The 14721-nt window shown below is 39.5% G+C and overlaps 2 protein-coding genes across 2 annotated transcripts; one reads left to right on the forward strand and one right to left on the reverse strand.

Moving 5' to 3' along the window:
• Window positions 1–721: 721 nt before the first annotated feature.
• On the reverse strand, window positions 722–4442 carry LOC134747715 (pro-resilin-like). Its single transcript, XM_063682330.1, has 4 exons — window positions 4217–4442; window positions 2993–3094; window positions 1638–1814; window positions 722–948 (listed from the first exon to the last, which is right to left on the reverse strand). The coding sequence occupies exons 1-4, from the start codon at window positions 4232–4234 to the stop codon at window positions 763–765; spliced, it is 483 nt and encodes a 160-aa protein (XP_063538400.1). The 5' UTR covers window positions 4235–4442; the 3' UTR covers window positions 722–762.
• Window positions 4443–5382: 940 nt separating this feature from the next.
• Window positions 5383–14618, forward strand: LOC134744732 (protein SCO1 homolog, mitochondrial). Its single transcript, XM_063678652.1, has 5 exons — window positions 5383–5770; window positions 7879–8002; window positions 8888–8969; window positions 9975–10101; window positions 12113–14618. Exons 1-5 carry the CDS (start codon window positions 5495–5497, stop codon window positions 12260–12262), a joined length of 759 nt encoding a protein of 252 aa, XP_063534722.1. The 5' UTR covers window positions 5383–5494; the 3' UTR covers window positions 12263–14618.
• Window positions 14619–14721: the final 103 nt, after the last annotated feature.

Consider the following 14721-nt stretch of genomic DNA (forward strand, 5'->3'; position numbering starts at 1 on the left):
CCGAGCAACAAAAGTTTTATAAATTAATTCCATTCATAAGCTGATAATGCACTTATGCAGCTCGCTGTACACGTGTGATTCCTTCCTTCGAACCGGATCTAAACTTTGCGCAGCCGGTCATAGTTAGTAATTCAAATATTTAAGTCGTGCAGTATATGTTAAAGGTAAAGAACCTTTCCGTTGAAGCTTTCCACGCTAGGCTATTATAGTTAGAGATCAATATTTCGCGTAACATCAGCTACTCCCTTTGTTTACAGCGGATTGAAGATTTTGTATAGTAACAAATAAGTTTTAAATCCACTTCCGGATTTTGCCCAATGTTCTCACTGGCCGATAAGTAATAGGTCAATAGCGATTTAGACGAATAGCGAATTTCAAATGAAGTTTTTTTCATAACGCGAATTAGTCAGACTACGTTTTAAGCAGACCCGGACAACAGGTTCTGGGTTGTTTTATCGTAGCTGATATTGCGCAAATAAAGATCATCTGAAATATAAAGGGCAGTTAAAAGGAGGTTTTAGTCTATTGTGATGGCGTTAGCAGGCGGCGTGGGGCCCACTGGCTGGATTATACGGAATTTGGCTGTTTTTGTGGACCGAACAGATTAGATTCGGTCGTGGGTCATAGTTAGGAGATCCATAATCTATTGCGTGGCGTTAGCAGGCGCCACTACAGGTGCCGGCGAAACAAGGCGTTGTATGATATTTAGGCTGTTGGCCGGACAGGCTTGATTGATCCCGCGGGAATTTAGGAATCCATGGTCTATTGCGTGGCGTTAGCGGGGGCAGCTATAGGAGCGGGGGGTGCGGGTGAGGGCGGCGCGGTGCGAGCGGCCTGTCGCGGCGCGGCCTGGCGCACGCTCTGGCGGTTGGACGCCGCGTTATAGTGGTAGCCGTCGAACTTGTCCGCCGACGGCGCGGGGTATGTTGCTGTGCCCATGTACATCACCTGATAATAGAGAATATGTCAATAAATAGAACGATCAGCATCAGAAAAACCACGAGAAAAGCAGTTAGTTAACTACTGTTATTGTTACCTATAAGTAGCTTGTAAATGGAGTCAGCTGTCGAGAAACTGCTATCTTTAGATAACAGAGATACACCTAACCAGAGCAAAAAGAAACTAGAACCTATGCTTAACATAATACTTAAACAAAATTTCAAAAAATATCTTTAGGTACCAGATAAGTAGGAATTACTTTTACATGCATGACTCACCAGTTTGTGGTGCAGCATGATGGAACTGATGGGACCCTTACTATCACTATTATGGCGACAAACATGGGTTGTAGATAGCATATATATCGCAAATGAAACAAAAACTTACCTACTTATAATTTGTATCCGTTAACGTGACTTAGCAACTGCAATAGTCCGTCAGAAAGCAGCACATGCAGTTAGGATCTGGTGGAGTACTGTAATCAGTGGCGTAACTACGGAGGGGGGCAGAGGGGGCAAGTGCCCCGGGCGCCATCCAAGGGGGGCGCCAAAATGGGCAAAAGGCAGCAGCCGGGAAACTTTTGTCAGTCGTCAGGGGGCGCAAATTTGGTGACTGCCCCGGGCGCCATATCCTCTATAGCTACGCCCCTGACTGTAATCTTTCTTGTGCCTAAAGTCCAGGTCGTTAAGGGTACTAACCTGTGGTTTATATCCATCAGGGCCGGCTTCATATTCGACCAGCTGCATGCGCCCATCAGGCAGGAGCACATGGTACGAGCCGGTAGCACGATCGTCCTTACGCTTTTCATTATGCCCAAAGTCTAAGCTGACGCCGCTGTCTTCCACGTTGTATGAGAAATCGTAGTTCGCTGGTAACTGGAAAAACGGTGAAGAAATATTGTTTTTTTTTTTTTTAATAAACTGATTGGCGATTGGCCCTAGTCACACCTGATGGAAAGTGACGACAGGGCCTAAGATGGAGCTCACCGGTTCAGTAACAGCCTATTCACTCTTGTTTTAAAGAGACCGAGTTCATATTGATCAGGGAATACAGATGGCAGATGGAAGTATGGATATTATACATGCGAAAGTGTATCTGTCTGTCTGTTACCTCTTGACGCTTAAACCACTGAATAGATTGAATTGAAATTTGGTATAGAGATAGTTTGAGTCCCGGGGAAGAACATAGGGTAGTTTTTATCCCAGAAGTTATCCTTAAAGGAGGTGAAAAAAGGGGGGGTGGAAGTTTGTATGGGGAACAGCAGATTGGATAAAAAATAAGCTACCCAAATTACTAACTCCACGCAGACGAAGTCGCGGGCAAAAGCTAGTAATAAATAAATTCTTATGCATGCCAGTTTTATTGCTTTGTTGTAATGAGGTGAATTTGGCGGGTGACCGCAAGGTGAACACTTAGAAGAAAGTCATTACAACCGTCATAAGATCAACTAAAAGCCACATTGAACCCTGATACTGTTACCAAAGAGGATATAATAAGACAGAGCGGTACTGTCATAGTAGATTTTGTAACCACAGTAAATTCACTGCCATCTATCGACACACCTTAAAACTAAAAATGAAGATTTATAAAAATACGATAAAATGTATATAAATATGGATAAATGTTTTTTTTTATTTGCATTAATTATTTTTATGATTTTGACCCATGTTCTTTCACTGATACGCGTTTAAATTGTTAAATAACAAACGAAACCGTCAACGCCATCTATATGACAGTAGGCCAAAGCTAGTAGCGCCCTCTGATCGAGAATCAAATTTTCTTGATTTTTGAGACACGTTTTTTCCTTAGACTGTATTTATCTATAACGGAGTTATATCTATCTTTGCTGTTACTGTGTAATGAGTCGAGTTATAATATACGGCTGAATCTCTTCATTTATTTTACAGTCTTAGGGTCTGTTGCACCAAACTGTTTGTCATCGTTAAAGAGTTCGCAAAATTTTATTGTATGGAAAGTTTCATTGTAAACCGCCGCGGCGCGCCGGTTGATGTTGATCAGTCTGTCAAGTGCGGATGGTGCAACTGGCACTTACAGTAGGTTCTGGAGCAGGCTTCTTGCCGCCGCCGGGCTTGGGCGGCAGGTACTCCTGGCTTGCCACGTCCTTCACCAGCAGGAACCAAGCTAACAACGATATCTGAAACAATGCAACCGAATAAATAACGATACCAAGTACGTAAGATCAAGAAAAAGAAAAACTCAACGTCGTGTCGTATCAGGCTGTCAAGGAGAAGACAGAGGACCGACTTACATGGAAATCGCTCCTCCGACATGAGTAACTCTTAAATATATGATGATGATGACGTGAGGTACTTACTTTTATAAGATAAGTGTGGATGGGTTCAAATTTTGCGTCCATGTTCGCAAGTACCATATATAGGTACATAGGTACAAAACTGCAAGTACCTAGTACTTGAAAAATAAAACGCCAGTTGCGGAAAGAAAAACCTAAGCCCTCCTACGTGTACACGTTCAACGCAGCTGGCCATTTTTATTGTCACGCGTGCAATAGAACATTTAAGAACAAGTTCGGCCTGGCCAGCCACATTAGGGCTCACGCTAGACAACGTCCATAATATTGACCGGGATATAGACCGTGATTACCTTTTGTATTATTTGTGAGCTCCCGATATTTCGACGCAGTTACATGCATCATGTTCACAGGTGAGTCACCCGTGAACATGATGCATGTAACTGCGTCGAAATATCGGGAGCTCACAAATAATACAAAAGGTAATCACGGTCTATATCCCGGTCAATATAAGTCTAGTGAAACTAACCGTGAATCATTCAAAACTCTAACGTCCATAATGTTTATTTGGGGTCGCCGTCATCGAAAACGATGAGGAGGACTATATATATATATACTTGAAAAATAATAAAATAGGTAGAGCATTAAGTAGGTACACTTCAGTTCGTGTTCCAGTCAGTTCCGTTTTAAAAACTGACCTTGCTCCTGACTAATAATCTCCTACTTTCAATTTCACTTGTTACAGACATCCCTATTACCTACAGACGAACAACGTTTACGATAAATTACTTCGATTAGACAACGAGTTTAAAAAGTAGGTATCTAACTGAATTTATATGTCTACAAAAACTAAAAACAACAAGTCACTCCATAAGTAAAAATGTGGCCACGAGAACGGGCCTCTAATCCTTTATTCGTCTTTGTATTTATATCTAAGGATAAGCGGTTGACCCTATAGTATAGTTGCACTTGTCCCGACTGATAATAGTTATTCCAAAATTAACTTACGCAAATAATTCTCCACATTTTAACCGAGATGAATGATCTGCCCGACAATGCCGGCAGGATGTAGGGCTCCGTCTATATAAAGCCACGGGGTTGCGGTTGCTCGCTCCGCCCCTCGCATTTTTCATTACCGCCGAGCACGACCTACGAAAATTTCGACAGAAAAGCAACCGATAATTGCTATTAAGTATAGTAATAAAGTACAAGTGTTAAATAGTTTCATTTCTCAAGCCTTTGAAATCTTTAGTACTACTACTTTAGGTAGATACCTACTACTAACAGTACTAACTACAAACATTCACCGTAAATTAGGCGACAGTGACACCATGGTTGATTTTAAACTGGTTGAGCTGACTGATGTTTATACTGCAGTGTGCCATATATCCTGCAGATAGACATACAAACTCTAATAATAATAACATTAGGTACCCGGCCTTGTATATAGGCGGTGCGGACATCTACTTTAAAAAAACCGCCAAAACCATTTACTGGAACACTCATATATATAGTTTGTCAAAGGACTGTCTTATTCCAAACATAAACAGAGAGAATCATACTATCTTTGTCTTACACTAGTACTAGCACCCAAAAGAAAAGGAGTATATATTTTTTTGTTCTTATTTACTGCCAATTTGGTTTGACCAGCTATATCTTAAATCACAGCCTTGCTCTAACCAACCTTTTTAAATCATTCAAAATAGTTCAATGTTTAAGGCACTCATCAGCCATTTGATACAAATTAAAAATAAAAAGTATTTATTTTTAAATGGCGTTTGCATATTCTTTTGACCAAATGTGGCCATGATTGAATTGAATTGAATTGAAATAGCCTTTATTCCTGACTCAGTTTTTACAATACAATTATATTAGTATATGTATCTATATTTTATTTATTTATGCTCTTTTTTTCTGCTTCTTTGTCAGGCTGTCTTTGACATAGGCCTCCTCCAGGCGGCGCCCAAAAGCAAAGCATGTATAGTTTTTTTTTTGTTCTTATTTACTGACATTTTGGTTTGACCAACTATATATTCTTTATTGTATTTTTATTTTATTTTACGTTTTAAATGTAGTATCGATGAGCACCGAATCGATACTATCGATAATTGTAATTTTCTTCTGGTAACACATGTCGTTCGTATTTTGACATACGCGTGACATTGACATTGACAGCCAGCTGATACGATAAAACTCCCATCGAGGAGCATGTAGAACAGGAAAAAGGCAATTATAACTACTAAATACATTCTTAGCTTCATCTTCGTAACACAAAACAAGCTTAAAATGAATTCCCTAGTGCGTAATAGTTGGTCATTAGCATGCCGCACGTTTTCAACATCGCTGGTGCGACAATGCGCTCAGCCGCCTAAGAAGAAGCCGAAGCAGTTCTTCGGGCCTATAACGTGGAAGTCCATGGCGGTGACGGCGGTGGTGGGCGGCGGGCTGACGGGCTTCATGCTGTACGTGAGGCAAGAGAAGCAGGCGGCGGTGGATAGGGAACGTAAGCGGCAGCTCGGCAAGGCTAAGATCGGAGGAGATTTTGAGCTTGTTGACACGCAGGTATGAAGTTAATTATTTAGAACCGGACAAGTGCGAGTCGAACTCGCCCACCGAGGGTTCCGTACTTTTTAGAATTTGTTATAGCGGTAATACATCATCTGTGAAAATTTCAACTGTCTAGCTATCACGGTTCATGAGGTTCGGTGCCACCAGGCAGACAGACAGAACGATGGACAGAGAAGTCGTAGTAATAGTCTTAGTAGTAGTTTTTACCCTTTGGGTACGGTACCCTAATAATTGTTGTTGTTTTCCTCAGAACTTCACATTTACATAGACTATACATACTTATTTTAATTGTATTGGAATAGGTTTTACTTTTAGGTATATAGGTTAAATGTACTATGATTATTACTCACGATTTTAAAGACTGCAAAATTTTCTTTTAATGAGTTATGCTATTCTCAGGTGCTGCTAGTAATGACATATTACTAGATAACAGTGTGTGTACTGACTCAAAAACATATATTATAGCCTCTTTGTTTCCATAGTCTTTTCAATTTTAGTTTCTATTTCAGTTTTTAAATTTGGTTAAAATAGGTTTTTAAGGTGTTGTTGTCCCCGAGGTCCTACTCAACATCAAAGGTTTGATAGGTTTCCTCGAGGAGCTGGGCTGGCAGGACTAGCCCACCCCCATGTCACGCAAAATAGGCGCCAGTCGTCAAGTTGCGGAAAATCGCCCGAACTACAATACAATACAATACAATACAAGGTGTTGTTGTTTCTGTTGATTTTTCTTTCTTGGGGTATGGATCCCGTTTGGGTAAAGGCCTCCTCCCATTTCTTCCATAAATATCTATGTTTGGCATTGTACATCCAGTCTTTCCCGGCAACCTCTACTATGTCATCGGTCCACCGTTTGACAGGTTTTCCAGTTTTCCTCTTCGCTGGTAATGGTCCTTTCCATCTTGCCTCAAAAACATACAAATATTCAATCATAGGCACGTCATAGCCTAATTTACCTTCTTACATTTCCTCCATGAGCTGTGGAAAAAGTCTACAAAATCAGGCAAGCCAATGGAAATCACGTTCTATGGACTGCTAAATGAATGTGTTTTTAGGGTTTCGGGTTCCGAACCAAAAGGGTAAAAACGGGACCCTATTACTAAGGCTCTGCTGTTCTGTCTGTCTGTCTGTTTGTCCCTCTGTCACCAGGCTGTATCTCATCAACCGTGATAGCTAGACAGCTGAAAGTTTTCACAGATGATGTATTTCTGTTGCCGCTATAACAAATACTAAAAACAGAATAAAATAAATATTTAAGTGGGGCTCCCATACATCAAACGTGATTTTTTTGCCCTTTTTTTTCGTAATGGTACGGAACCCTTCGTGCGCGAGTCCGACTCGCACTAAGCCGGTTTTATTATAACTAGCAACCCGCCCAGACTTCACATGGGTTACACAAAACCTTAAAATTGTATACACCTAAACACTTTCGCAACCGGGCAAAATTTTGAACAATACCCAAGAAACCGGTCATCTATAGCTGCGTATAAAACAACCCGCTGGGCGGGTTGTCCGGCATCTGAGCAAAGTTCACGAGTGCCTACCAGGCGTGTTCTCGGTAGTCAAAGTGTAAATCTTCCTCACGAATTAAAATCAATTTGGTAGTTTTTGAGTTTATTCCGAACATACATACATACAGACAGACACGGCGGGGGACTTTGTTTTATAAGGTGTAGTGATCTGTAACTTCCGTTTAACTGGTTTATACAATTGATACTTTATTGTACAGTCGAAGGCAAAAATATCGAACTGGACAAATGGCTCAAAAATATGTGAACACGACTTTATTGTCTAAGGAGTAAGAGCGTACACATATTTTTGAAACTTTGGGAATGTATATATATTATAAATTTATTGACTTTCCTCTAGTATATAAATTTATTGACTTTCCTCTAGTCTTTGTCTACCGTTCTTCATCAATTCTCATCTACTCAAAGGTTAACTGGAAGAGATCCCTTAAAGGGATAAGTTCGTCTTTGTACTGCCTATTTCTGTGCCATATTTGTGTTCTGTGTTTTTTACAATAAAGAGTTTATACATACATACATACATTTATGCCCTTGACTGTACAATATATAAATTTAGCAATTTTTTACTTGTTTTAGGGCAAACTGGTAAAGAGTGCGGATCTCCTAGGCAAATGGCTATTGATATACTTCGGATTCACCCATTGCCCTGACATTTGTCCTGACGAGTTGGAGAAATTAGCGGAGGTTGTCAACAAACATGGTGAGTTTGAAGTTAAAATGTAAAATAACTAAAATTAATGACATAGATTAGGTCAAATCAAACAAACCTTTGGGTAGTCATAGTCACTCTCTCATAGCACTATACAACTTAACTCATTAACAGCTAATAACTGTGTCAATTAGCTTAAAACTGCACAATAAACGGTACTTGTACAGGGTTTAAATTGTAAAGCCCGACATAGTATACTAGTTGCTTGATAGAGTAATTAGTATGAGTCAGTCAGTGTCAGCAATCAAACCCTAACATTTATGGGTATGAAATCACAGTTAAATCCTATTATTGTTAAATTCTAACTAATGTTAGAACTGCACTAGTTCATGGCCCCGACGGAAGATCAGCGCTAGCCCAGCCAGGCTAGCACCATGCTGAGTCGGGACCATTTCGTGGCTTATATTATTTATGTTGTGTTTCCTATGTACGTGTTTTCCTCTTTTTTGCCACGAATAAACGCTATCTATCTATCTAACATTTAAGAAGTAAATGAACTTTTGCTTATCTTATAATCTCTTTACATAGGAACAAATATCTGCTTCTTTGACTTGATCTCATAAGAAATAATAGGATTTAACAGTGATTTCATACCCATAAATTGCATCCACAGAACAATTATAAAAAACATTTTTACACTACAACAGAACTATGTTTTTTTTATGTATACGTATATAATATGAAAGCTTTTTATTTGATTTTTTTGCGGAGAATGCTAGAAAGCTGAGTTTTAGTTTAATATCAAAACCAAAATTGGTTTAATAGCATACTCAAAACTTTCAGAAGTATTTGAAAGTAACACTTTCTTAAAGGAAAGTTATGTTTTCTAAGTTCTTCAGTTGTGTATGAATAACAAGAAATGTTATTTGTTTTCAGATGCTACTCCATCTGCACCAGAGTTGCAGCCAGTATTCATATCAGTTGATCCTAAGAGAGATACACCAGACATTGTGGGAAAGTAAGTTATATAGTATTTAATTTACTGACATAATTAATACTTACCTATTGTACAGTCGCAATTATATGTTACTCAACGAAGGCCGCAAAAATATCTGACACAATCTTATTTGTGGAGCCATAAGAGCGTATCACATATTTTTGCGGCCATCGAAAAATAACATGTTATTGCAGGTAATGTAATAAAATCAAATATAATTCATATTCCTGAAACAAAATAATCTTTTGCACTATTCTCTAGCCGCCCAGAGGCCTATAAGGTCTCCCATTCCATTATATTTTGAATTTATTTTGTCAAATCAAAATTGCATTTCTCTTGGCAAGTTTTGACGTGGGGGCTAGAGGCTACAAAAATGGCGCCAGTCATATGCTAAACAACAAACAAACATATTGTATAAATAATGAAATTAAAAACTGTAATAGATGTCATATGTTAAAGAAAAAGTGACGAAGCCCTCCAGTGGTGAAGGCCGGATTCGAACCGGCGTCTTTAGCTATCGCGGCTAACGTCATGAACCCCTAGGCCACCTCGCCACGGCGGTACCCGTCCCAATTTCTCGACTATATGCCATCTTAGTAAGACTAGGCGTCTTTGACCAACTCAAAAAGCAATCAATGCGCGCTGGCACCTCCTAAACGTCACGAACGTAAATCTTCATCTTCCTCGCGTTATCCCGGCATTTTGCCACGGCTCATGGGAGCCTGGGGTCCGCTTGACAACTAATCCTAAGAATTGACGTAGGCACTAGTTTTTACGAAAGCGACTGCCATCTGACCTTCCAACCCAGAGGGGGAACTAGGCCTTGTTAGGATTAGTCCGGTTTCCTCACGATGTTTCCCTTCACCGAAAAGCGACTGGTAAATATCAAATGATATTTCGTGCATAAGTTCCGAAAAACTCATTGGTACGAGCCGGGGTTTGAACCTGCGAATATATATAGTATAGTAGTTATATATAGTAGTGTGACTACTTAAAAAAAATAATTCAAGTGCACGTTTTTCGCAGGTACTGCAAAGAATTCTCGCCGCGGTTCCTTGGCTTGACCGGCACGGTGGAGCAAGTTCAGAAGGCGTGCAAGTCGTACAGGGTGTACTTTAGCGCGGGGCCGCAGGACGTCGACAATGACTATATTGTGAGTGGATTTAGACTACACACGCCGCACGACCCTTTGACATGGCAACGTCTCAATGTTGCCAGACATGGCGAGTCCGGCCATGTTGCCTCACGACATGTGTGAGGCGACTTTTATCCCTAGTTCAGGGGTCGACAAACCGCGACCCGCGAGCCGTATGCGCCGGCTCTTTGGAGGTACAGTCAAGGGCATAAATATATATACATTCCCAAAGTTTCAAAAATATGTGTACGCTCTTACACATTAGACAATAAAGTCGTGCTCACATATTTTTCAGCCATTTGTCCGGATCGATATTTTTGCCTTCGACTGTACAATTGCGACTCTTTACGTCACCCATGAAACCCTTGAGAGTTCCTACACAACTGAAAACAACATTTGAGGCTCTAAGCTTTTCGATTCCCAGTGGCGTAGCGTGAACTAATCTAGCCGTGGGCGAAATCGCATCTGAGAGGCCCTTTACTTTCACTGTGCCCGAAGGGGCTTCGCGCGAGGCCCCCCTTGGGTCACGAGGCCGTGGGCGAAGGCCCACTTCGCCTACGCCTAGCTACGCCACTGTCGATTCCAGTTGGCTCTTCTTCTCAAAAGCTTGCCGACCTCTGCCCTAGTTGGTTAGGTTATCATTGTCATCAATATCATCAAAGAACGTGCCTCGAAAATCAAGAAAATTTGATTCTCGTTCAGAGGGCGCTAATAGTTTTGGCCTACAGTCGTATAGATGGCGTTGACGGTTTCGTTTGTTATTTAACAATTTTAACGCATATCAGTGAAAGAACATGGATCAAAATCATAAAAATAATTAATGCAAATAAAAAAAAACATTTATCTATATTTAAATACATTCTATCGTATTTTTATAAATCTTCATTTTTAGTTTTAAAGTGTGTCGACAGATGGCAGTGAATTTACTGGGGTTACAAAGTTTACTATGACAGTACCGCTCTAGTATAAGTTACTCTATGATATCATCATATTCTTCATTGATTACGTATAGGCCGACTGTATAAAATCTTTTAGCATTGATATTATAGGTATCAATGAGGGTTACCACGTTTAATTTCGCCGCTAGGGGCGCTAGTGTAGATGAAGGTCTTTCAAAATGTCAAATGCATAGAAGTTTTGGGGGTTTCAAGCTATTTTATCGGGAATTTTCTCTCCTTATTCATAATTGTGGTAAATCTTTGTCCATCTTTGATTAATCATGGTAAACAATAGATACCTACAGCCCAATAAATGTTAGTGGTTTAAAAAAAGTGCCAACTAAAATATAATGCAAAATTAAACAGGTCGAAAAAATGGCACATTTAGACGTTAAAATACTTTTGTGTATATTAGAACGTATTGATTTAAATAAAAATAAGCATAGAAGAATTTTGAGATCTGTTTTTCTGGACCTACATCTACAGTGTCGCCAACTGGTGAGCACAAAAACGGTAGCCCTCATTAAGAGTATCGGTTTATTAGGTATACCTATAGTACTCGTGTAACTGTCTCCATTTGTTTGCCAGATATCTGAACTGTTTACCTACTTAATATTGTCTTCGGTTACAGCGATAGTTACTCATGAAATAATACTATGAAAACGAGTTTGTTGCCGGTCCCATATTGGGATACCCTCCTACAATTTAGGAGGGAATTAAATCTTCTTGGGTCCGTGGTGTAGGGTTGGAGCCGGCGTAGTTTTTTTTTTTTTTTTTTTTTTTTTTTTTTTTTTTTTTTTTTTTTTTTAATCTCGTATATATATATATCTTTACTTGAAAATAATTGTAGTGTATAACTAGCCTTATGAACCGATTTTGCATGTACAACCAGCCTTAAAGTTTGTAGTCTATGATTGTTCATTATTTTAGTATGTGGGTATTTTTGCACTTTGTAATTTTTCCTCAGTCACCCGTTGACCACGAACGCTGTAAAGAGTTCGAAACGTCGGGATGTATTATAAATTCAATATACGCGATATAATCCGTTTTCATAGTTTTATTTCATGTTTACCTACTTTTTATGTTCCCAGGTGGATCACACGATTATCATATATCTGGTGAACCCTGAGGGCGAGTTCGTGGACTACTACGGGCAGAACCGCAACGCGAAAGAGATCCACGACTCCATGCTGGTCAACATACAGAAGTACGAGGCCTCCAAGAAGTCCTCGTGGTTCTAGTCGGGTCATTACGCGGGAAAACGAGTTCTCTTCTGTTCTCGAAGTTAAAAATGTTTCAGGTTATTTTCTGGTAAAGTAATGACGCTAAGGCACGAGAAATAGGTTAGATGACACATTTTTATTAATGGTATCAATCGATCAGGTTTGTTTTTGGGATCAAATGTCTATATGGGACCCTAAAAGCCGGCCAAGTGCGAGTCGGACTCGTGCACGAAGGGTTCCGTACCATTACGAAAAAAAAACGGCAAAAAAATCACGTTTGTTGTATGGGAGCCCCATTTAAATATTTATATTATTCTGTTTTTAGTATTTGTTGTTATAGCGGCAACAGAAATACATCATCTGTGAAAATTTCAACTGTCTAGCTATCACGGTTCATGAGATACAGCCTGGTGACAGACAGACAGACAGACGGACAGACGGACAGCGGAGTCTTAGTAATAGGGTCCCGTTTGGGTACGGAACCCTAAAAATGGTTATTTTCTGGTAAAGTAATGACGTTAAGGCACGAAAAATAGGCTACATGACAAATTTTTATTAATGGTATCAATCGATCAGGTTTGTTTTTGGGATCAAATGTCTATAATTGCATTAAAGCAATACAAAAGTCAGACATGAAAGTCAAAGCGACAGTCGTACTTCACTCACGAAACGCTCCTAACAAAACGATAAGTGAACGTGACGTCAAGGTCACTGTGAGCCCATCTTGAATGTATGGGAAAAAAGTAAAATTGCGATTTTGTCGGTAAAATATTGCGTTTATGCATATAGTTGCTATACAATCTTTTTTTGGATAAAATGTAAGGAATTGAATGGTACCCTTACTTTATTACTCTTTGGAAGTTAGAAAAACGTTAAATTTTTAGATCCTGTATTTTTTATCATTTCCATATATTATTTTAATATCCACATTATTGCGATAAATTGCCCATTTGCTATCTATTTTACTAGATTTGGTTATAAAATTCAACATGTGTCATCATAGACTTATATGAATACCGTGATTACCTTTTGTATTGTTTTTGAGCTCCCGATATTTTGACGCAGTTACATGCATCTTGTTCACGGGTAAACTGAAGATAGCGGGTTGGTGTCAAACTAATCGTGAATCACAAAACTTCCGTGAGACACAGACATATTAAATATATTAATAACGGGTCACTCACGTATTTTAAGCCGAAAAACGCTCGACATGTTTCACTCCACCGAGTCATCGGGCGCGCAGGGCTGCGGCCCGCTGTCTGCGCCGGTCCGTCACCGTCAACGCAAGCTCCTGATGATACTACTCGGTACGGAGTAAAACATGTCGAGCGTTTTTCGACTTAAAATATGTGAATGACCCGTTATTAATATATTAAATCGTGAACCATTCAAAACTGTTATGTGTCATCATCCCTATTTGTCCAATAGCAATATCGCATGCGGTAGATAGGAACAGGCGGGTCAGTGTACGAAATTTTCGTCCTTAGCGTCCTTACTTTAGTGATCTGTGACTTACGAAAACACGTTCACTAGACTTATATTGACCGTGATTATATTGCTCCCGATATTTCGACGCATTTACATGAATCATGTTCACGGGTGCGACGAAATATCGGGAGCTCACAAATAATACAAAAGGTAATCACGGTCTATATCCCGGTCAATATAAGTCTAGTGAAACTAACCGTGAATCATTAAAAACTCTAATTGAAAACACGTTCGTTCATTTGACCAATGCCTAATAATATTGTATAGAATGATGATGTTGGCTGGACGACTGGGTGCTGTACTTTTTTGGTTTAGGTACATAGTTTTTATTGTTCCGTACCCAAAGGGTAAAAACGGGACCCTATTACTAAGACTCCGCTGTCTGTCACCAGGACGTATCTCATGAACCGTGATAGCTAGACAGTTGAAATTTTCACAGATGATGATGATGATTGCCGCTATAACAATAACTACTAAAAAGTACGGAACCCTCGGTGCGCGAGTCCGACTCGCACTTGGCCGGTTTTTTTTAGTTTAAGATCATATGGAATAGGCAACTTTTGGGCTTTATCAAAATTTTAATAAAAAAACTTCCGTGAGACACAGACATATTAAACATATTAAAAACGGGTCACGGTCACTCACGTATTTTAAGTCGAAAAACGCTTGACATTTTTCGGAGTGAAACATGTCGAGCGTTTTTCGACTTAAAATACGTGAGTGACCCGTTAAAATTGTGGGAAATTCAGTTATGTTCTTAACTTTCGGGAACAGAAAAGACAACTAAAATCTGTGAATGACCTAATCCGTACAAAGCTTTTAATTAGATTAGACATGCCTATAGTTTCGAACTATTTTTGTTTAAGTGAAATAAATTAATTTGTTACTTAAACCATTTTTTATTCGATCACCCTGATAAAGTTATTAACTTACGTTACACCGTCATGATAGGTAGGAATACATCATTATTTCGATGCAATAATCTGCGA

Source organism: Cydia strobilella, chromosome 1, assembly GCF_947568885.1.
Source record: "Cydia strobilella chromosome 1, ilCydStro3.1, whole genome shotgun sequence".
NCBI lineage: Eukaryota > Metazoa > Arthropoda > Insecta > Lepidoptera > Tortricidae > Cydia > Cydia strobilella.

Coding starts and splice junctions, on each gene's coding strand:
- LOC134744732 (XM_063678652.1), top strand. CDS start 5,495: ATGAATTCCCTAGTGCGTAATAGTTGGTCATTAGCATGCCGCACGTTT. Junction 5,771..7,878: donor TTGAGCTTGTTGACACGCAG/GTATGAAGTTAA, acceptor TACTTGTTTTAG/GGCAAACTGGTAAAGAGTGC. Junction 10,102..12,112: donor ACGTCGACAATGACTATATT/GTGAGTGGATTT, acceptor TTATGTTCCCAG/GTGGATCACACGATTATCAT.
- LOC134747715 (XM_063682330.1), bottom strand. Junction 1,815..2,992: donor AGCCTGCTCCAGAACCTACT/GTAAGTGCCAGT, acceptor CCGTTTTTCCAG/TTACCAGCGAACTACGATTT. Junction 949..1,637: donor CTGATGGATATAAACCACAG/GTTAGTACCCTT, acceptor CTCTATTATCAG/GTGATGTACATGGGCACAGC.